At 42.9% G+C, this 24,091-nt stretch overlaps 1 protein-coding gene across 1 annotated transcript in view; it reads left to right on the top strand.

The window, feature by feature from the left end:
* The first annotated feature begins 7,896 nt into the window (after positions 1-7,896).
* Positions 7,897-24,091, top strand: part of Adgra3 (adhesion G protein-coupled receptor A3) — a 103,427-nt gene continuing 87,232 nt past the window's right edge. Inside the window, exon 1 of the mRNA XM_027386973.2 lies at positions 7,897-8,347. Within this exon, the coding sequence (XP_027242774.1) occupies positions 8,136-8,347 (212 nt within the window). The 5' untranslated portion in view covers positions 7,897-8,135. The remainder of the gene's footprint in view (positions 8,348-24,091) is intronic.

Below are 24,091 nucleotides of genomic sequence, written 5' to 3'. Positions count from 1 at the left end.
CAAGAACCTTAGATATAATCATTTAATTTCTGTAGGCTTAGCTTCTTCATCTGGAATATGAAGAAAGGGCCAGATTCCAATTCTACTTGCTTTTGAGCCATCCACTTTGGACAAGTCATGTGCTGTGTGCTCTCAGTTAGATTAAGTTAAATTTAAACCAGTCCTCACAACATATGAAGAAAACTTGTTTCCAAACTACACAATTTGCTTATAATAACTCAGCTAAGGACACAGTCAATATAGTAATCTGATTCCCTATCTCAAGATCAATGTTCTATGTACTTTTATATTTCCTGTATATTTTAACAGTTCTGGATTTATGTAAAAACACACATATTAAAATAAAAATGTATTTAAATTTATTAACATATAAACTAGTGCAATATTAACATATAGACTTATTAAAGATGTTTTGTGTCATGCTTGAAATAATGCACCTAAATTTTTATGTTTTGAAGAGTCTCTAATTTACACAATCTTTTTGAGATATAGTAATGCTTGTTTGAGGTCTCTAAGTGATAAAAGAACACGGGGGGAAAAATAGACACAGCTGTAGTTCATCGATGAAGGATTTGTGTAGCATGCACAAAGGAAACCCTGGGTTTGATCTCCAGCTTAACAGCAAAACCAAAAATCAAATGTAACAACAAATTGTCGTGTGTGTTCCAAAAAACCAGGATGCTTAGTGGTTCATATTCTGGATCAGAGGCCAAATCAAAGTGGTAATTACTTTGTTGACAAAAGAGTACTTTCAAACATATTGTCTCCTTCTGCTCAGCTCAACAAATGGATTTTGATCATATCAACTGGTCCTGAGAAAGCTATTATTGAAAAGAAAGATTTAGGTGGGCATTTCATGATTGGTAAATCTTCTACCGAGCCTTCCATTAATAGTTATTAGTCTGCTGATTGATGTTAACCACTATGATTTTGTATGCAGGGCTAAAGCTACATGTAGATAATGTAGATAGGAAACACAGGACAATTTGTGATATATTTGGGACAAAGACATGCAAGAAATATTGTTTTGGAAAAGCCATTACATTTCTGTAGTAGACAATAGTTCTAAATTTTCCCAAAGATGTTGTACTCTCTGTAAGGCATTTTCAGTAATAGTTGAGGATATTTAATTCTGTTCTAGAAAAGAAAAATGTAGGAGACATGAGAGAGGGAAAATATTAAGTCTACGAGCAAGGAGATGTGAGACTTGGCAGACATGGGAAAGTAAATAGAGAAGATGTGGTAAGCAGATAAAAGTGATGGGATGTATGAGAAAAGTATTTATACACACACACACACACACACACACACACACACACACACACACACACAATAATGGGAAGGCCCAGGAGATGCCCACTCTTCATGGTAAACTGAATATATATCGGACATTTGAAGCACTCAGTACTTACTGGCTTGAAAATCCACCTGATCATCAACTTCCAATCTAATCAATCTAGTTTAAACTAATCTGGCTTCACGTGTGCTGTGTCCAAAAAGCATATGCACAATCTACAGCCCTTTCTGGGTCGATTGGCTGGTTGTAACTATGGTCAGTAATCATTGCCTCCATCTGTCCAGTACAGCAAGTGGTCCCTAATATCTTATATCTGTCAGCTCACTTTGATTTCTGATCTCAGATCTGAGACTTAAAATCATACTCATCAGTGGGGGACATTGATGTGTCTGAGTTCAAAGATAGAGTAGAAACATATGAGTTAATTAAGACAGTGCCTATGATACTGTAACTCAATACTGAGATATAGAGATCCTTTATCAATTTGTGTCATAGCTTTTCCCAATTCTTTTTTTAAATTTATCTTTATGTGTGTATGCATGTGCATGTATGTAATATGTATATAGGCATACATGTGAGTAGGCAGAGTTTTTCCTCAGCTCTGTCCTGCCAGCTGCTCCCAAATTAACACACAGAGACTTAATATTAATTATAAATGCTCAGCAGATAGCTTAGGCTTGTTACTAACTAGCTCTTACAACTAAAATTAACCCATATTTTTATCTACGTTCTTGGTACCTTATCTTGGTATCTGTGTGACTCGATACCTTATCTCAGTATAGCATGTTCATCTCCTCTTCTTCTGCATCTCCTCACAGCTTCTGAGACTCCACCTTCTTCTTCCCAGCATTTTCTCTGTCCTGAAAATCATGCCTAGCCATTGGCCAGTCAGATCTTTATTAATCAATGAAAGTGACACATATTTACAGTGTACAAAATGGTTGTTCCACAGCACATGCATGCAGATGCTTGCAAAATCCAGACGAGGGTGGCACATCCTCTGGACTAAAGTATAAGAAGACCTGTGCTGCCTGATATCTGTGCTGGCAACTGAACTCTACTCCTTTGGAAGAGTAGCAAGTGCTCTTAACTGCTTGTGGTGGTTGACTAGAAATGATCCTCATAGACTCAAGGAGTGGTACATTAGGAGGTGGCCTTGTTGGAATAGGTGTGGCATTGTTGGGGTGTGTCTCAGTTCACTTCCTGTTGCTTGCGAACCAAATTGTAGAACTCTCAGCTCCTTTTCTAGCACCATGTCTGCCCACTCACAGCTTTGTTTCACATCAAAAGGATAATGGACTAAACCTCTGAAACTGTAAGCCAGCCCTGTCCCCTGGGCCCGCAGCTGTTTAGTCCCAAATAAACACACAGGGTCTTATATTAATTATAAACTGTTTGGCAGATGGCTTAGGGTTCTTCTTATTTGACTAGCTCTCTCTTAATTATTAACCTATTTCTAGTAATCTACGTATCTCCACTTTGTCTTGCTCCTTTGACAGCTAGGCAGCTACATGGCGTCTCTCTGATGGCTCCTCTCTGCCTCTCCTCTTCCCAGCATTCTCCTAGTCTGGCAGCCCCACCAATACTTTCTGCCTGGCTACTAGCCAATCGGCATTTATTCATCAACACATAAGAGAAACATATATTCACAGAATACAGAAAGACAGCCCCAATTTAATGTTTTCTTTATAAGAGTTGTCATGATCATGCTGTCTCTTCACAACAATAAAACCCTAAATAAGACACTGCTGAACCATCTTATCACATTGTCTTTGTTTTCTGCTATGAAACAACCATGTGATTTGAGCATATACTGAGCCTTTTTGGTCCATGAATCTGTGCTAGCCTATCTGGCAATAAAAACACTTAGTAGCTGTTGTTCAATCAAATTCATCACATGGCAGGGCTGGTTAAAATTCCCTTCATATTTCTGCCTTGTATTTATAACTGATAATAATTACACTGGAGTGGGGAAGGAAAATATGATTTCAGAAAAATATTTGGTCACTTAAAGAGAGTATTTTGCTGCCACAAAGATGCATTACAATAATAGTCTGACTGTCACACACAAACAATGAATTCATGGTTCATCAGGACACAAATCAGGTTTTAAACTCTGTGCCAGTTTAAGCACTCATTTCCAAAGGTGAGTTATAGTGACTTGCTGAAGGTCACAGCATCTCATAACGGGTGAGCCAGAGCAGGGGCCAAAGCTGTCTAGGAGGTTGGCAAGATATCTGAGCTAGTACTGCTGATCCATCTGGGTCCTAGGTAATGACCAAGCACACATTCTAGCACATGCCATGAAAATACTAAAAATACAAACCACAGCTGTCACAATTAATAGATTAACATTCAAGGACACAAAAACAAGCTGAGAATGTTTCTTCATCAGTGAGGCTTACTAAAGGTGTTACAGAGACATTTCAAATGCTAACAATTGCTGTCCTTCCCTGCTGTAAATTTGATCATGGCATTATACATTTCTATCTGATCCTAGACAAATGAACTTCCGTCATTTCACATTAGTTGACATTAGTTGAGAATTTGTACCTGGCCATCCAAAATGCTTAATTCAACCAAACTTATTCAATAGACAACACGGTTGAGAGGTAAAAACAGGCATGAGAAACATAAAAATGAGTAAAACTTAAATGATATGAAATAACAAATGCTTTTGAGTTCCTTCTTTGTGCCAGGAATGACCTAGGTGGTAGAATGTTATAACAATGCTGATGTAAACTCAAGGACACTCACCAATGAGAGAAAGAAGTCCAGAGGCTTGATTGACAGTTCAACCATGGTCTCAGTGAGCTGAATGCTTTCAATCCTTCAACATCCTTCTATGATTTGGAAGTTTTCCTTGAGGCTTTTGCCTTCTGATCATAAAGCACATGTTTTATCTCAAGGTAGCACGTTCTCGTAAGACCATGGCCAGAAGCTGGGCAACGGAAGTTGTGGGAGAAAGGGTTGAATTATTAGCTTCCTTTTCTCTCCTTTCCTTCCTCACCATTTAACACACACAGAGGATATTCTGAGATCTCTTATTAGCCTTCTAAAATTTTGTATTTTAAAGTGTATTTATTCATTTATTAATTATGTGTATGGGTACTTTGCCTGCACTGTTTACATGCATGCAGTGCCTGTGGAGGCCAGAAGAGGGCATTATATCTCCTGTGATTGAAATTACATATGGTTGTAAGCCTCTGTGTAGGTGCTGGGAATCTGGCCACTGTCCTCTGGAATAGCAATCAGTGTTCTTAACCCATGAACCCTCTCTCCAGCAGCTAGCCTCTTTTAAACAGAAACACAATGAAGTTTCTGGAACTACTGTAAAGTGTGCACAGTCCACAATGGTATTCATCAGTTGTGAGTGGTTAGGAAGCACTGACCTGAGGGACTAAGCAATACAATTTTTGGTTAAAAATCCTGACAAACTTTTAGTTTAAATTTATAGAAACTTAACTTTAAGTACCATATTGAACAGCATAATTATTGATTCCTTCTGGTAGGTCACATGCCATTAATTGTAGTAAGGATGGCTGGATAAGTGATTTGCCTGAAAAGTTTGAGAATGGCTTTTTGGCAGCAACCTACCTCTAAAGCCATAGGAAGTAAATAGGGAGAGTCATGGAGCCGAAACTGTAATAGGGGAGAAGTAACATACACAAATGTGAAATTAATACAAAAGGAAACCATGTTCCAAGTTTAGATAAATCACCAGAATCATCTAGACTTGATGTAAATAATCCAGATTACAGAGGCACATAACTGAGGGGACAGAAATGGCAGAGAACAATTGGAAAAGGGGATCAAGAAAAACTTCTAGAAGCTCATAATCTTGTAGAGAAGGCAGATATGTAAATGAAATTGTTAGTAATAGATTTGGATAGACACATTATTTGTGAATACATATATTAAAACATTTCTTACTATACTTATTCATGCAGACATACACAGTTAATACAGTTAATAGTTTTTTTCTTTTAAATCAAGAACAAAGCATCTTTGATATCTCTTACAAACCTTTCAAGACAAGATTCTCAAGACAAAGTGTTGGAATTTGGTCCATATACCATCCTTGAAGCAACAGTGGATGTGATACTGGACTGTGTGTGTACACATATGGTTAACAAGCAATATCTCAGTTTCTATAAGACTTTCTACACAGAAAGGACCTATGAAACCACACAGTTCCAAATGTTGCCATTTACTGAGGCCTGAGGAGGGATTAGCAGTCACTAGACCTGTCTGACAAGAAGCTGTCAGGGTGACAGTAGCTTAATTCATACTTAGGTTTTGGTGTGACTGAGGGGCCAGAGACTGTAAAGTTCAGATAATGCCATCCTCTGAGATCTGTGCAGTGATAAAAAACTTTTTTCACATCCTTGGTGTTTCTAAAGATTAAGAGAGCTCTGTACATTCCAAGGTACACAGTGCTATGCTATTGCTATGAACTTTTTCTTTTTTTTTTCTGTTTTGCCCCCCCCCTCCCCGGCCCCCACTGAAAGACACAGTTTCTCTGTGTAACGCTGGGTATATCAGAACTAGATCTGTAGACCAGGCTGGCCTCAAACTCAGAGATCCTCCTGCCTCTGCTTCTTGAATGCTGGGATTAAAGGTGTGTACCACCACTGACCAGCTGTTTTGTTAATTACTAAAGCCTGCTCAAGTTTGTGATTTTTAAAAATGAGTTATTTTTAAAGATGGTTTGAATGGCGTCCTTGCAAGAAGGCTGACTTATCCATATAATAAAACCTTTTCCTCCATATTTGTCTTTGGATTCAATGGTCTTATTTGTGACATCCCTTTTTTTCTGGTGATTTCATACTTTAGTGTTCTCAACTATAGTGACATACAAAGATAACATCAAACTTAAGGCTTATGCTAAGTACAGCTCAGAACAATCACACACATTTGCCTCCATGATAGGTATCAAAATTTTCATATAGTCTAAGTTCACAGGCCTATCTATAGCTGTATCAACAGCAACATGGCAATTAAAAGCTTTCAAATTACTATGGTAAGATTTTATCTTTATTCGGAGAACAGGTGATGATGGCATTGTTGATACCATTTTTGTTAGGGAATAATCATCTTCAAATAAGTTCTACAGAAACATGACTAACCTCATTTTAATACAAAATACAAGTTTGTCTCTAAAGTTAGTTATAAAGTTAAAACTACTTAACCGTGGCTATAGTCTCCTACTTTTCCTATTGTAGGTGCAGGCCTGTGCTCTTCAACACATGTGAAGTAGCATTTAAAGTTGAGTTTTAAAAAAAGGATATAAAGTAAAAAAAAAAAAAAGAGCAAAACAAAAACCCACTATTTACGGAATGGTAGATAAATTTCGAGGTCTATGTGGCTACACAAGGCTACCATCAGGTCTGGAACCCTCTTCCCCCCGAAGTGATACGCCAAGTTCCAGATCCAGGATAATTCTATTGCCATTAGTAGATGGTAGACGCTATTGGGCTTAGATATTGTTCAATCTTCAAGAAGTGTTAACAGATGCGCCGTTCACACTTATCTAAGTCTATGGTAAATACACGTAGATATTTACTATTGAGAAAGTCAAATATCTCTGAGACGTGACTTTGGAAACATTTTTTTGGGGGGGGTTTAGGCCCAAGTTAAAAAAAATTCCTGCTAAGGACTCTGCCTCTTCCTCCAGTTCTCTAAGTGTAGGACCAAGAAGCTGGATTGTCCACTCTTGTGCCCCTGTGGCAGCATAAAGGTGACTGACTGTCCGAAAGATCAGACAGACTGAATGGTCCAGGTGTCCACACATGTGCCATGCCCCTCCTGTTGAGTGGAGCTGGCACAGGAAGCAAAGCCAGCAGGGGATGGACCCCCAAGGGCTGTGTGATCCCATGCTCTCTTTATGTTACAGGGTGAGATTTCTGTATACCGAGCCGCTCTTCCTGGTTGTTAAGGAAGTCTGTTTCTCAAGGGAGAATAAAACTCATTTTGTTGGCTTGTATAGTGTCTATAAAATTTAAAGATAGTGTAGATGAGCCTTGGTCTTACAAATGTTAGGGTGGGGTCTGCCGTCGTAGGCATGAATAATGAATTCAACTGGGGCTTCTTGGCTGCTTCATCACTATTGCTCCAACTGTTAACATGAGAGATCTGTGGCCTCCAAATTTCTGTCTAAAGGTTCCATGGATCCTCAGCTGGCTCAAAGCTGTTGGCGCTGCAGGCTAGGGACAGCTTCGGAGTTCAGTTTATTGGAAAGAAACCTGTTTCCTGCTCCGGCGGATAATGGGACTGGTGAAACTTTCCAACATTGCCTTTCTTCCGAATGATTGGTTTCAGGCTCTTTCTCCTCCTCAGGTTGGAGGAAGGAACTTCACCCCCTCGGGCTAAGGCTCTCGGGGCGCACAGGGCGGCTTTGTCTGAAAGGCAGCGGCGCCGAGAAACGTGGAGCAGAGCCGTACAGCGGCTGGAGTTGGGATCAGTCTAGAACTTTCTTCCGCCCTGTGCAAGAGTAGCCGAGTTCCGGCCAGGACCTGGGGGCGTGCCCGGGTCGGGGTCGGGTCGGCCCGCAGCCCCGGTAGCGCGCGGGGCCGGCGTGGGAGGAGCGGCCGCGTGGGGAGGAGCCGGCTGGGAGGAGGCGGTGTTCCCGCGGGCCGAGCAGCGAGCTGCGACCCGGCGGCCCTGACCCCGCGTCTCCGAGGAGGGCGAGCGCGGCCGCGGACAAAGGAGCATGTCGTTGCGGAGCAGGACCGGTCCTCGGGCCGCCGGGAGGCTCGGGCCTCCGCCGGGCCCGCCTGGCCCCGCCGCTTCCCTCTAGGCCGGTGGCGCCGCTCGGCTCGCAGGCCCGGCCAGCGGCATGGAGCCGCCACTGCTGCTGCCGCTGGCGCTGCTCGCCCTGCTGTGTGCAGGAGAGCGCGGGGCCGCGGCGCTGCCCGCGGGCTGTAAGCACGACGGTCGTGCCCGGGGTACCGGCAGGGCGGCCGGCGCCGAGGGCAAGGTGGTGTGCAGCAGCCTGGAGCTCGCGCAGGTCCTTCCCCCGGACACGCTGCCCAACCGCACGGTCACCCTGTGAGTAACCCAGGATGCCTCCTGGCCTCTTTCTTGGGGGGAGGTGTGCCCAATGGGCGCGGGGGTCTCCTCTGTTTCCACACTCCTTTGTGTGCGCGCAGCGGCGGGGAGGGGGTGGTGCTGGGAAATACCTTTAGCTTAGTGTGGGGACCAGGGTGGCGGATCGCCCTCTCAACCGTCTCTGCTAGTTTGCCAAGAAAAGTTTTCGGGGTTCCCGGGCGCACCCCATCCCATTCCCTGCCCCGGCTGCCGAGTACCACGTGAGGATGCAAATAAACAGTTGGTGAAGTTAAAGTTCATTCATCCTGGCTTGGGGCTTCTAGAAAAATCTTGCGTGCTCAGAAGTGTTCGTGGAAATGAAGTTGCACCTGAGGTAGATCTTGTAGGACACTTGGGTTTGGGATGGCTCTTTGTGGTTCCTAAACCTTGCCGTTTTCTGCCTTTTCTTTAGTGCTATTTCGGAACAACTTCTGAAGTAAAGCTACTAATGTCTGAAAAACGTGAGATAAAAGTTGTTCAAGTCCATTTCAGCCCCATACTCCAGTCTGAGAGCTCACACTGGAAAGCCAGGAACTTCGGGATTGAAAACTGTGTTTTTTGGGTGAGCCCTCCAGAGGCTGGGGGACTTTGGGTTTTCGCGGTAGCTTTCCACCTGGAAGGAAAAAGTTTAGTCTTGGAAACGTAGTTCTTTGTGCCAATTGGACTGAGCCATTGGCCCAGTGACTTTAGATTCTGTTTTTTTTTTTTGTTTGTTTGTTTGTTTGTTTGTTTTTTTGAACGATGAATTGGTTTGGAAAAGTTTAAGTCAGAGTGTTTCTAATGGATATTTTGTCAAACTGAAATATGAGTCCCTGAGCTTCGTGTCCCCTCTATGTTGTTGTGTTTGGTTTCTTAAAAAAAAAAAAAAAAAAAGAATCAAGGCTACCACTATACACACATTAAAGGCAGAGGCATGTGCGATCTATGAAACCACTTAAAAGTAGGATTTTTAATTTAGCCCAACTCATCAGAAGGATATATGGTGGGTTGGTTACAAATAGATTGTCAACGAGTTTGTTGACTCCCCCCCTCCTTTTCGTGGCCTTATACTCTTTCTCTCTCTCTCTCTCTCTCTCTCTCTCTCTCTCTCTCTTTCCGATTAAAACGCCATTTAACATAAGAAACTGCTTGTATTTCCTTTGACACAGGTTTTTAAAGATGGGCAAAGTAGTTTTTGTTTTGTTGGCCTCTTACCGACACAACAGGTTACTGTTGTCCTTGCCATTTGGTGGTGGCAGGAGTTGTATTTATTTAGTTTTTGGCCAGATGCTTTGAAATGAAAAGTGTGGGTACCTTAATTACAGTCTGAGTCTGGAGGAGAAAGGCCCTATATTGGAGAAGTCCCTTGTGACTGTAAAAGTCAGTCACACAAGCAATGACTTGATAAACACTCAAATGCTGGGTCAGTGAGTGAAACTCAGTTTGATTCCTGTTTATGTTCAGTTTTTCTTAAACGGGTCAACTCCATGTAAATTGTTGAAAAAAATGTTGATATTATAGAAAATCACTTTTTAGCCTATTATCCATTGTACTAGATTTTGCATGAGTGTACTAAGACTTTTGAAGTGTCATTTTGATCCTTTTTTTTAAATATCTGAAAGCTGTTTTGATGAAAATAAAATTAATAAAATTAAGTGACTAGGAGGAAATAATTAAGGATCAGTTAAGCTGATGAGGAACATGTTAGGGTATTTCAGGTCTGCTAGAAGGCCTTGCAGGCTACTTTCTTTATTTTGCTAGGCAGGCTATCAAAAGAACTGTGGGTAAGTGGCAGATCCAAGTTCCCATAGTAATCTGGTGTCTGGGTCCTGGTCCAAGATTCCTGCCCTGCAGTTGAGATGTTTCTCATCAGAGACTCACATCTGCCTCCATCTTTCTTAGTTCAATGCCCATTGCTTTGAATAACTCCTTGGTGGAACATGTTGTGTGGAAGTTTGGATTGCCTGTTTGTTTCCTAAGTCTGTTGTAGATTGCTACACACTTGGCTTCTTGAAATAATAAATTTATTCTCCCTCAGTTCAGGAGACCAAAGTCCAAAAGCAAGACATTAATTTCTCAAACTTTAGGATAGACTCCTTCCTTGATTCTTTTGGCCTTTGATGCGCTTCAGTTTATGACTGGAAAACTCTAGCCTCTGCATCTGACTTTACCTGGCTCTCTTTCCTTGTGTCTTTGTGCCTTAGGTGGCTCTCTCTCTTGATCTCAAAAGGAACAGACATAGATTGAACTTAAGGTCCACTCTAAGTTCATAAGCATCTCATGTCAGGGCCCCTTATTCCATTGTACCTGCAAAGACCTATTTTCCAAGTAAAGTTACATAGGTAGTGGCAGTTATTTATGGCTTGGACAAATATCTTTTTTTGGGAATCACCATGTATTTCTTTACAGCACAGATATAAAAACAAGATCAGGGGTGGAGTGTAGTTCAGTGGTTGAACGTGATGGACCTAGGTCGTACAGTGTTTTGAGTTTGATTTCCACCACTGCAAAAATCAACAAGTTTTCTTCTTGAGGGATGCACAGGTATTTGGAGAACAGTTTCTGAATAAATCTTAGAGCAGTATGGTGAATGTTTTATTACTGGGATAAACAACTAGCAAAAATGAACCAGAGGAAGGCAACAAGTTTTAGTGCTTGGTGTGAGCCAGGATCTGAAGGTCTTGAGCCAATTCTGGGAACAACTGAAGAAAATAGTGGACATGGTGAGGGAGTTGGAGTCAGTGTACTCCACCATGCCAAGACTCTCAGAAGGCAGAACTCAGTTAGGATGCTATGCAGTTGGTGGCACTGGAATGTTAGGAAGCAAATGTCCGTTGCCTGGATGCTCACAAGAAGGAGAAATTCGAAGATGGTTGACTCTGGTTTAGTTTTTAGGCCCCAAGTGTGTGGCCAAAGGTTTCCAGGGAGTTGTCATGGTGCTGCAGACAGGGAATTTAATTGGTTCAGATTGTGAGATATCAAAGACAGCCTGGGTTCCTGTTTGGTGAGGAACATGACATTACTGTAGCTGGATTTTGTGAAGCCTTTCAGTGGTGTTAGTAAACAGCTCTCACTTCCAGGGCTGCATTCATCATAAGAAGTTGAGCAGAAATCTTTGGCTTGACCATGCTTGTTCCCAGGTTCTCTCCTAGGACTTTGTTAAGGGGTTAAATGTGTTTATGAATATTACATATGAGCTGACCCCAAAATGCCTGTATTTAATAGTTTTGTAGGAAACAACTTATTTACTACCTTCCTATGTTCTATATAAAATATTCAATATATTGTCTTAAAAGCTATGAGAACTTCATTGGTTGAAAGTTTTACAGGTTTAGCCAGGTTTTTCCATGTTTGCCTTCACAGTGATTCTAGGAGAACAAATAAGTTAGGAATTGTCACTTAGGCATGAAGTCTAGTTTTCTCTTAGATGGCTTGATAAATGAAAAGAGTATTATATGTTTGGGTTTTTATTATATAAAATGTCATGCTGTTTTCTGTCAGATGATAATTATTTAGGCATCTCTAGTATGACCTAGTATAAGGTACAAGAAGTAGAATTCTTGAATTCTGGAACTTCAGCATTGTTAGATGGAAAGGACAGGACAGTGGGAATGGGTGGCATTAAAGTACAAATGAAGAATGCCTGTAATTACACAGTAAGTCCTGCTCTGCAGAGTTTGTTACCGCATGTTTTAGGAGACTTGAAATGGGGAGAGTTCTGGGTAGGTATGGAGTCACTGGGAAGTATTTTTATCTTTCCTGCAAGAGGGAAGGACTTGAGTGTGGCCTCAGGGAAGGGAATGATTGGATTAGAGGACAGAGAGACTATGCTAGGCATGAGAAGATGACTGGTTGCCTGGCCTGATGAAAGGGAGATTTTGTGTTGGGCCACTAGTGTAGGGATAGCTGACAGTCACCAGCTTTCATGTACCCTGTATTTCATGGACCTGCCTTGTTGGAGTGGTTGGAAGAGACATGAGAAGGAGGAAGGAGTCTTGGGCAGAAACTAGAGGCTGTTAGAACCAGAGGAGATTGGAATGGAGACCACCTTCCTGGAGGAGCCACTGAGGCTGATGGGGCAAAGAGAAAACTGATCCTGAGAGCCTAATGACACTTATATATCAAGGTGGAAGAAGCTGTGTGGTGATGAGGTGCCCAGAGATCATGTGCAGACAGACCAGGACCAGTGTGTGAAGATTTGAAAGCTCTTCAAGCACTGTGTCCTTGCCACACAAATGAAAGGTGCCAGGCTGGGTGGCTTGCAGGGAGTAGGGGATTAGGGAAGATAGAAACATCATATGGATGAGGCAGGAGTTTGGGGTGAAAGAAAGCAGGAGAGTGCGGTGTTCTTAAAGGATGTGTGTTTCCTGGGGAATATGGGGGTGTGCTGAATAGGGTTGGAGACAGTAGCCAAAAGGACAAATGGTGGTGGAAGGAGAGAAAGAGAGAGATGGAGCTGAGCATAAGTGGAATGTGGCTTTTTTTGGTAGCAGGGACTTTCCTTCCCTGCCAGAGTGATAAGAGACAAAGTGTAACCAGGCCTAAAGTAGTAAGAGGACAGGCAGCTGTAGGTGGCAGGGGCAGGGCAGGGGGGGTCTCCTCCTCCTTTGCATCTATGTTCTCAGAGAACATAGGTGAAGGAAGAGGGTTGAAGGAGAAAGGGGGAGAGAAGGGGAAAGGAGAGCCCATTCAGAAAGTAAAGCCATTGGAAATCGCATAGTAGTCAGTAGGATGGGTTCCTGTCCAGGTCTGTTCTATAATGGGACTTAAATTCAGAAGTAGCCAGCAGGCTTGCTTTCTCCAGTTGCATTCAGCCTGTAGCTTCAGCTCCCTGTGGGTAGCATGTTGCTCAATAGTCAGGGGAATATAGTCACAGAGAAACAGTGGTTTTTATGAAACAGCCCCTCTCCCCTTTGATTAGCTTGTGATCCCAGGTAGTCACTTAGTGAGGTTGGTGTCTTTGAATTCAAGATCTTGCCTCCAGCCTGGTTGCTCTATATTCAGCACAGATTAGGTTTTCTTCCTACAGGTGTCTTCTTGCGTTACAGTACTAAATGCTGGTGGCTCTGGTCCACAAGGTGGGAGATGCTGCCCCAGCAAAAAGTCAGAGGGGTCAGTAGGAGGGAGGCCAGTCCATTTTTACTCTATGACTTCTATCTGGCCAGTGTCCCTCTCATTGTCCCAGAGTTTGTACTTAGCTGTCTGTGGAACTCAGTGACTTTCACCCTTGTCTTGGCATCTGTGCTCTGGTAAATTCTGGATCCTTCACAATCTGGCTCAACCTCTGTGAATTCTTCACTGACTGTCCTCTTGGTTTGGTCTTAGGTCACTTGGTTTTTGTCTTCTTTACCTTTTTTTCCTTCCTTTTTCCTCTCTGTTCCTCAGGCCTCATTCAGGCTAACCACACCTGTAGCATGGAGATACATTCTGTCCCACATTTTCCCTGATACTGGATAGCCATGTACATAGCCTCAAAGGGAAGAATTTGGAGGAGACCTTTCTGACCCAGCAAATACCCTTGATTGGCAAGCATATTGTCAACAAAGATTCAAGAGCAGATGGTGGAAAATCAAGAAGAGTGGAGGTTGAAAGAAGGATGTGAATTCAGACTTTCACGCTGTCACCACAAATGAGGGCATTTATTTATTTTCGTCTGACTCAGTAATGCATAGCTGTGGGACCCATGATTCAGAAATGGGTGAAGTAGGTGCATCTACAGTTACACTTGATATTATATAGCAACCCAAATTCCTGCAGTGAGTACTTTATAGAAACAGTGCAGAATGAGGGGCAGACATAGGCATTTTTGGTCCTTGAATGCCTATCTTCAGTTTTTCTGATATGATGTTAAAGTTTTGCATAACCCCACCCCCAAATCCTGTTGCTTCTTGCCTGCTTGGAGTCCTTGAGCATCAGAAATACTGGATAGCAGTTGGTGGGTTTGGCAGTATGCCAGGTCCAGACACAAAGGAACCTGGGAAAGTTTGGAGATGTTTGTTCCAGTGCTGTCCCTGCATCTTTCGCCAGGAACCTATAAAGATGGGTTTAAAAAAGAGAGAGAGAGAGAGAGAGAGAGAGAGAGAGAGAGAGAGAGAGAGAGAGAGAGAGAGAGAGAGAGAAGAAGCAACCAACAAAGAAAAAAAAACAAAAACAAAAACTCTTTTATATATATATATGTATATATATATATTTATATAAAAAGACCAATAATGGCAGTATGTTATGCATCAATAGCAGCAACAGCTTTTCCAGGTTCTGCAGTCATTTGAACAAAATTGTAGAGACATCCAGCACTCTCCATTTACAAAAACTCTTAAACGTAACTCAGAAAGTGACCTAAGATAGAGACCATCCTTTTATTTATTTATTGGGCTTTCTTATTGGCCTCTTTTCTTGGCAGTTCTCCTGCTTCTTCGTCTTTAGTGGAATACTTACCTTTGCTTTCAAGCGTTTCAGGCTTGCAGCCCCATGAATGGTGGATGGGTTTCTTTAACACAGCTGTTTCTTGGGATGCTGTTTTCTGTTCTTTCTTGACTCTGGAAACCTTATGTTCAGAGAGTACAACAAATGCATTATTATATTACCATTTTTCCTGTAAATAGTAGAAACAGCTATAGAGTACTGTAAGTTTTAGTGGCATGTTAATTTAGTCTACAGAATTAAAAAGATATAGGTCCAAACCTGGTCTTTCAGATTTTGATGGTTCCACAGCAACTCAGTTTGATTTTAATGTTCTTTGTATGGTTTATATTTCATGCATGTTAAAGTTCAGTGTAGCACAGAAGGCCATTTGAAAAGCAAGAAGGTCCTATCACTGTTTGGTTCTTCCTTTTGACTGAGTTTCCATGATTTTCGACGTTCAGGAAGGAAATCTGTGCATGTTGGGGTGACCTTCACAGGCTGTCTTGGGTGGCCATCACTCTTATCACATTGGTACTACGCTGCCTGTGAAGCAGACATTGGCTTTGCTTTCCTACTTTTTTTTTAGCGAAGCATTTCTTGTCCTCTTGATTCTTCCTGTTTAGACCCTGAGGAGGTCAAGTACAAGGTCAGACCCCAGCCCAGTGTAGAACCTTGCTGTCCTTCAACCCACAGCCTCTTCCTCCATTTCCTACTTGCCTGCAGACCACAAGCCTGTGTTTGAACCCCATGTCTTCCCACATACAGTGAGGCTGTCCAAAGACTAGAATTTGCTTTTACTTTTCTTGGTAGTATATCGTAGTCTGTAACTATTTGAATTCACTTAACTACTAGATGTTTGTTCATATTTATGGTAGTTTCAGGTCTTATCTCTGGACTTGACTGTTTTATTATTTTTTTTCCTGTTAGATCAAATCTATCCTGATCTTATGTTGTCATTCTGGAGCTCTCCTTCTTGCCTCCTAGCTGCATAATATCTGTCATGCCTTTCCTTGAGTGATGTGGCCGTCAGTCCAGCTCCTCAGGGTGTAAGTTAATCCATGCTCTCCCACAAGCTCATGTCTCACAGTTTGCTGAGATAGAGCAGAATATGGAGATAGTTTATGGGGCTTTAGATATACTAGAGGGAGCTATAGTTCCCAGAGGGTCGTAAGACAGGTTTAGGCAGGACTTTGCCAAAGGGGCCCAGTGATGGATCCTTTTGTTCCATTGACCATGGCTGTGTTGTTTTCTCTTTCTTGTCCATCTCCTGGGCGCAAAGCCTCTCTGCAGCTCTGCTTCTGAGTGTCTCTGGCTTGCAATATCTAACCTCGTCATTATTCATGGAAGTTTCTCCAAGATTTTCAGGCTAGGACTTGTGGATGAAGGATGCTCCATGCCTGTATCCCAGCCCTGGACCAATTGTCTCCGCTTTCCTGAAGCCTGATGGGAATGTGCTGTTGGAAACTTTTATTTCCATCACTCAGGAGCATTAACTATTCCCATTCCTGGACCATAGGACCTGTGTTCTGATGCAATTGTTCAGGGATGGAGCTCCAGACATTAGTGATTTCTGTTGATTCCAATGTCACCTGGGATTAAACACACATTATAAGGTATCTTGGCAACCTTAAGGGTTAATGTAGCTACCAGCTGTCCTGTGCTGCAACAAAGGAAGATGGAAGAAGGAGCATAGAAACAAATTGAGGGCAGCTGCCTCTGGGACAGGAGAGGGGAGAGGGGCTGTACTAAGTGCAGAAAAGAAGGATGAAATTAAGAGACATTCCTGGAACAGTTAGAGAGCTACAGGCTGGGGCCTTGTTCACAGGAGGCTAGAAGAATAGTTTGCAGAGCTAGGCATGACATCTAACACTGGATTTCACTTTAGGTTTGTGGGTGAGGGCAGGATGGTGTTAGAGATGTGCTGTGGAGATGAGTGAATAAACTTGAAAGGGCCTGACAACTGCCAACATTTGTCCCACTGGTATCTGAGGGCCGGCTGTGTGTTTGTTTTTGGATGGGTAACAAAACAGAAAGGGTCCCTACTCAAAGTCCCCTTAATTGTTTCCCTAAGATTTAAAACTAGAAATCGGTTCCTGGCATTACTCAAGGTCTAGTTTCCATGCATGGACCTTCTCAGAGAGCAGGGGCTGTCGAGTCAAGATGATGAGTCACTGGCATCTTGGACACAGTACAACTAGTTGCTAAATGAATTCAAGCAGTTTAAAAACTAGGATTCCCCACTGGGAAGAAAACCACAAGAGAAGAAGAAATGGCAAACACCAATTCCGGTTTTTGGACAGTCCTCAGGGTGTGTGGGAAGACACAGATTCAGAGGGGCTTGCTGTTTACCGATGGCAGACAGGTAGGAGAAAGTAGATGACGATGAGGGTGGGGGGCAGGGTGGGTTTAAGTTTAAATCCGGTAATATTTCTGCACAGAGCTCAGGTCTGATCTTGCACTTGTATTTTCCTCAGGCTTTAAAAGAGAAACAAAAATGTTAAATGAGTGGTCTGATAAAAGAGAACAAAAAGAGAGATGATTTAGTTTTCAGTTTGGTTTAATATAATTTAATGTATAGAAGGATGGATCATTCGTGTTGGCCAACTTCTCTGAACATTTTCTGATAGTTTTTTTTTTGTCCCTCTTGACATCTGAGGTTTGCATGGAGGTAATTCGCCGTCTGATGTTTATTTCATCATTTTCTTGCTGTTTTGGCTGGCCTGAAGGTGGCACTCCTGCAGACCTCCTTGTGTTGTAGACCTCACAGTTGGCAGGTATGCTGGGGATATGGCTGGAGATGCAGAGCACAACACTCCTTTGCCAGGCTGTGAATCAGCTCAGCTCTCGGGCATGTGGCAGTTGCTGTTAGCTCCTTATCAGTTCCCTTGACTAGTATTCTTGGTTCTGGTTTTAAATAAAGCACAAATCTGACATCTGTTCTTTGTGTGCCTCCCATAGTTTGCCTTCTTAAGTTTAAATCCAGTAGTGTTTCTACATTTGTCATATTTTTCCAGTCTGTTCACCATGGGTGTGGGGGCAGGGCACACACAGCAGGTCTGTAGAATTATGTATTCTAACCAAAGAAGGTTGAATTACTACCCTGGCAGTTTGTTAATAACTTTTACTGATCTTATTTAGGGTCTTGCTCAGTGACCGTGTCACCATAGCAAGAAAGAGATTTTTTCTTTCATCCATTACTGTGTTTCTCTCTGTAGCCCTGGCTGCCCTGGAACTTGTTTCTTGCCTAAGAATTCTAATGTTGCAATGGGAGCTTGGAATCTGCATTGTACCCTGTTTAAAATCAGTTAGCTCATCTTGCCTGGCGCTCACTTCCTACCTGTTGTTGGCTTGTGTTATGGGACTTGTCATGTTTATGTGGAATGACCACGTTTGCTGTTCCCATTCTCTGACCAGGCTGGGCTCGAACTCACAGAGAAGAAAAACCTTTATAAGTCTTTAGCTCTGTATGTGAAAGTGCTGTCCCATCCACCTATGGTTGGTGCTTGCAGACTGATGTTTTTCCAGGGAGGCTAAGCATACCATCATCTGGGGTTGGAGGGAAAGGAAGGTTCCTGGGGTCATTTCCTCCCAGATCTCAGTGCCTCCCCTCCCCACCACTGTGTGTCGAGTGTGATATATATGAGAATTCCATTGGCACACAATATGAAGACATTTCTCATTTGGGATGTGTAGTTCCACTGTGTGACTGGTCCCATCCAAATTACTGTCCAGGACTGCTCTGCTCCTTCTGCCAGGATTGCATGCTTGCTGTGGGACAGACAGTTAACAGGAGGACTCCTGTGCTGGCCTGACATTTCAGTCTAAATCCCTCTTGGATTTAATCGAAGGAAACTCTGAGCAGCCTTTCCCTGGAATGGTAATGAAGGTTCTCTAACATGGTGCTAATGTTTTCTTTCTTTAGGCCTGCTTGATTCAGAGTCTCATTAAATTGATTCCCTTCCCATCAAGATAAGACTTAAAGAATCTTCTTGACTGTGCAGTTTTCCCCGACTTCTTATGAAAAAGGTGAAAAGAGATCGCAGTGCAGTGTTGAAGATGCCCTTTCTGTTAGTCTTTCTGTTTTTTTTTTAATGTTTTTTTATTAAGTATTAAATAGAAATGTATATCAAATAGTGCCTCAGTAAGCATGGATATTCTCATCCTTGGGATTAGTAAATAGAGCTTTGAGGCTTTCCCAAGTTGTCTTGTTCTCCTTCCTCAGATACCCCAATATCTGGATTCATCATGTTCTAGATCTTCTGTATAAGCCTATCTTACATTTTCCAACAGTGTGCCACTGTTCCTGCTCACTCCTTCATGTGATTGGTAGGATGATGCGGTTAATATCCTTAAAAATACTACTATTCTACGTGTGAGCCAATTCATTGTTGATGTCCATATGGTCCATAATTTATTTGATATCACATAAGATGATAGATATTATATATCTACAACATATGCATGTATTGTTACTCAGCAGCCTCTTGCTAGTGATATGGGTATGTACTCATGTGAGTGAATATCTGTCCATCATGTCTCTCAATTATATATTTATTTTAAAAACGTTCAGTCAAGTGTACCAGGAGGCACAGACAGATGTTTTCTGTTTTAACATTGGTTTTTGTTTGCCATTCTCTAAGTTCAAGTGTAAGCTCTTCCTTCATGGCCCAGCCTAAGAATTCTAATGTTGCAATGGGAGCTTGGAATCTGCATTGTACCCTGTTTAAAATCAGTTAGCTCATCTTGCCTGGCGCTCACTTCCTACCTGTTGTTGGCTTGTGTTATGGGACTTGTCATGTTTATGTGGAATGACCACGTTTGCTGTTCCCACTCTCTGACCAGGCTGTGGGTTCCCATTGATCACACTGATCTGGGTATCAGCTTCAGGCACAGGAGCTTTCAGTATTTCTCTTTAAAGGACGCTCCCAGTTCCCTGATAGACTCAAGTTGGGCTGGAGAGTGGCATCTCTCCTTATTCTTAGTGGCATGGGATGAGTCTGTGGTAGCCAAGCCTTGGAACATTCACAGCAGACTGTTGACATGTGAGAGTCCAGCTTTACCTCCTATATTCTTCGTCTGATAGTGCAGTGCTTGTCTCTCCCAGGCATGCAGTTCTGTTTGTAGTTCAGTTGTTTCCTGCCTTTTGGAAAGCTTGCCTTATCTTTCCTCTCAGAACTACTTGCATGGTTTGTGAAGGTGTCATTGGCTGGTATGTCTCTCAGCCTCGATTTAAAGCTCCCCAAATATCCCCTGTAGCACCTTGCTTCATGCCCACCCTGCTCCATCTCTGAACGCCTTGAACCTCACTCTGCTGTTTCCTTCCATCTTCCTTCATTCTTAGGCAGTTGCTCTCTAGTTTCCGTCCCCCTTGCACTCATTCAGGCTGCTGAGAGTAGAGCTCCTGGCAACCCCATGGCATTCTCCTTCTTATTTTGGGTCCTTTACTTGGACAACTGCATTTGAAATCACACTCCCAGGTTACTAAATTTCAGCAACTGAATCCACCTTTTTATCTTATGTGACTTGGGCTAGAGAGCACCTAGAAACAGTCTGCGTGGTTTCCCTGCCAAGGTAAATAAACCCAAAAAGATAATGGCCTTTGGGACAAAGGGGTAGGTGTCATGTGGTGTGAATCTTAGGGGAAATTTAGACTGTTTTATTCCAGATTATTTTACATTATTTCTTGCTTAAAAAAAAAAAACTAGATAAATATTTTCAGGGCTCTTTGGAAGAAAACTTACTCAAATTTCCCCATTTATGGTAATGGGTGTATTAGTTACACTTTTTTGACAAAATACCTGACAAATCTCTAACATATTGGAGGAAGTGTTTGCGCTGGCTCAGAGTTTGAAGGAACAGTCCATCATAGCGGGGAAGGCATGGTGGCAGGAGCTTGAGGTGGCTGGTCACATTGCATCTAGTCGGAAGTAGATGGACACTGGTGTTCAGCTCCATTCCTCCTTTATACTCTGTCATGGACCCTTGTCAGTGGAGGGGGGCTGCCGCACATGTAGGGTGCTTCCTCACATCTCAGTTATCCCAGCCTAGAAACTCCCTCACACATGGACCCAGAGCTTTGTCTTATAGGTGATTCTAGATCATGCCAGTCAGTATTTCTCTATGCGACTGTGACTGAACTCAGGCATTCCAAATAGTTATCTGAAATAGGTGAACAATCCTGTCCATCAACTCGCTAGAAGTTAGCAACCATGTACCAGATTTGTGGCCCTTAAGAACTTTTAATAGTTAATATTGTTTATTTAAAAAAATGGTGTAATCCTTGTTTTCCTGTGTTTACTTTTTTATTGTCTAGCATCTGAGTGATTATAAAATCTTTTAGATTGGGCCGTTGTGCTGTTGATGTGAGCAGCAAGTGTGGGGTAAGAAACGGGAAGATCTTCCATCCTTAGTCTTAGTGCCTAGGGAGTCTGAGCAGCAGAACGGTGGGAGGGATTCAGGACCTGCCCTGGGTGAAAAAGAGGCTCTCCCTTCCTCGCCTGGAGGGGGGATAACAAGGCTGGCTCCCAGGTTTTCATGCTCTTGAGTTTGTGTTTTACACTGGTCTATGAAGCACCATCCCCTTGGCCTAACAACCACCATCTTCATCAGAGCAGCTGTGACTACTTCTAAGAGGTCTGTTCACTTTTGGCTTTCACTCAGAGAAGGAAAGTCTGGGGAAAAGGAATCATTGCACTCTCACCTGAGATTTTGACAGCTTCCATCCTGGACCTATGTGTTTACAGTTCTGTCCTAACTGCACATGGTCTCTGGAGGTGCTAGAGTGTAGTATAAAGGGTGAACAGCTAAATTAAAGAGGGCAGGTATCTTGTCTGTGAAACTATAAGGAAGTCATCATCCATCATAGGGTGAGACTTTGAGGAGGTGTGGCAACTTTGGGGTTACTCATGCTTTTATAAGTATCCCTTCACCTACCCTTTGTAAATAAGCCAAATAAACTCATTGGTTTCCCAAGGTGTACTTTGATGGACTAGTACCTTAGTTTGTGTCCTGTAAGCAGAGAGTAGACATTACTTTACAATTCCTCAGAGAAAGAGTTCCTGTTAAATGCAACTGTTACCTTACTCTTGTGTTCTGTAATGACACGGTTTATTTTCCAGTGGTGAGGTTAGTTTTTGTTGCGGTATTGAAGGGAAGGACAGTAAAATGAAAGGGCCTGTACTTAACTTTCTTTTAAGGATAGGATCAGAAGATTCTTTAGAGAAATAGGAACAATAGGATGGGGTATGGCAGGTGGGGAGGGGGGGGAGGTGATGTTACAGCAACTGGCTCATTTGGTTGTAGCCTCTATAAGGAGTAACCCAGTGTACAAACTGGAGAGCCAGGAGATTCTGTGGTGTGATACATCCTCAAGTCAAGGCTCTAGAAGCTGAGCATCAGGTACAGGAGTCACAGTGATGGTGCAAGCCCCAGCCTGGATCTGCAAGTATCAGGCACACAGATGTCTCAAGACAAGAGAAATGATGTTTACCAGCTATCCGGGCACCCTTAGCCTGACATGTGGACATAGAACATTCATTACCTGAAAGGGTTGAATGTTTCTTCCCAAACTGGTTTGGTAGTTACCTTGAACTGTCAGGGCTTGGGGAGCCTAAGGTGTGTGCAGAGCCAGCTCCTTGATTGTAGAATCTCAACATCCTTGGCTGATTTTCAGGTTCTAGAGATAACTGGCATCTTGATATTTGTCAGGTAGTAGCTACTGTGTCCAACAAACACTTTATGAGCAGCAAGTTCCTGGCTCTGTCAGACTTACATGAGGGGTGGTGGTGGTGGTGGTGGTGGTGGTGGTAGCATCCATGATTTACAGGTACTCCAGCTGAGGCACAGACAGCGAAATTCACCTTCTCCAGTTACATAGGCTGCAGATTGCAGAGCCTGGCTTTTGGGTCTTCTCTGTGACTTCAGGACTGCATTTCCGACTGTTGTTATACCATAAAAGCAACCATTTGGCAGTAGGGTTGGCTGTAACTTTGTAAAGTAGTTGACACAAGAGACTGGTGTACACTGAACAGGTTCCTTAGCGATAGCTGACTGACGGGGAGACAGGGAATGAGAAGCTGCACTTAGTAGCACTTAGGTCCCAGTGGCCAGTTTACCACCCCCTTTTCTCTCCTGCAGTAGTTGGGGGAGTGACCAGGGCAATCCTGCTTACATTTGTAATGCAGTGTTGCCTATTAATTAGGTCTGCTCAGCTCATATGCATTCTTGAGATTGACTGTGTCATCCTGTAATCACAAATGACCCTACCTCAAGCATAGTTGTCCTGCACTCCTGAGAGGACTAAGACCATGGCAGGGGGGCATAGCTGCCTTTAGGCTTCATCGGAAGTAAAGCCAGCCTTTGCTACTCTGCCTGACTTTTAGGGAAGGTTCAAGTTTCCCGTGGTTTTGAGCTTCCAGGTCCCTGTTTAATAATGACTCTAGAAAGGAAGAAGCAGAGGAAATAACACCAGACTGAATGAGTTCAGGGAATTCACACTGGCTTTGCCAAGTGTGGATTGTAGCCCTTGACCATTACTACTCTGGCCTTCAACTTCCCCAACCGGGAAGTGAGGCTCTGAGCTAGATTGCCCTTAAGGGCTCTTTAAATGCCAGAATTCTATGAATTTACATAGCTCACAAAACCAAATCAAACCTGACAAGATCACTGAGGTGTTTTTTAAGAGGCACAGACGCTAATGAAGCCCCAGTAGTTTTATTAGAAGGGATTCATTGCATCATTATATGGCATTCACACAGTAAATGCAGGGGCTGTCTTGGCAGAGGCAGCCAGGGAGGGCTGTGGGGGGGGGGCTGTGATTGGCATCTGGCCTGCCTGGTTCCTTCTGTCTTTATTCGATGTTCTTAGCTCCTCTAATTGCCCCTCACTTGCCAGTTGAGACTTGCCCTCCTTCCCTAGGGCTAATCCCAGCATTGGGACCTTGAGCTGTCTGTGTGTTAACCGGATTTCTTTCTTGTCTCACAGTTCCTGTCTTTAAGACTTGAGCACGTTAGGATCCCATTTAGCATGTGAACCCTGGTATATCCCCATTTCTTCCTTCGACACAGGAATACAAATTTTTAAGTTCCAGCTCCATGAGTAGCCCAGATGGCATGTCTGCATTTCTGAGCTCTTGGCGAATGTGTGGGCATCTCTCAGTATAGGAATCACAGGCATTTTTGTTAGGTAGTAAATGGCCACTCTCTCTCTTCCTCCCTCCACTGTCTTAAACTCACTCTTTCACACACACTTTTTCTCTCTCTCACACCCACTCTTATTCTGTCTCTGTCTCTCTGTGTGTCTCTGTCTCACACATACACACACACA

This window comes from Cricetulus griseus (assembly GCF_003668045.3).
Source record: "Cricetulus griseus strain 17A/GY chromosome 1 unlocalized genomic scaffold, alternate assembly CriGri-PICRH-1.0 chr1_1, whole genome shotgun sequence".
NCBI classification, from domain to species: Eukaryota; Metazoa; Chordata; class Mammalia; order Rodentia; family Cricetidae; genus Cricetulus; species Cricetulus griseus.
The sequence above is the reverse complement of the archived record's forward strand: the minus strand, read 5'-3'. Positions and strand labels throughout refer to the sequence as shown.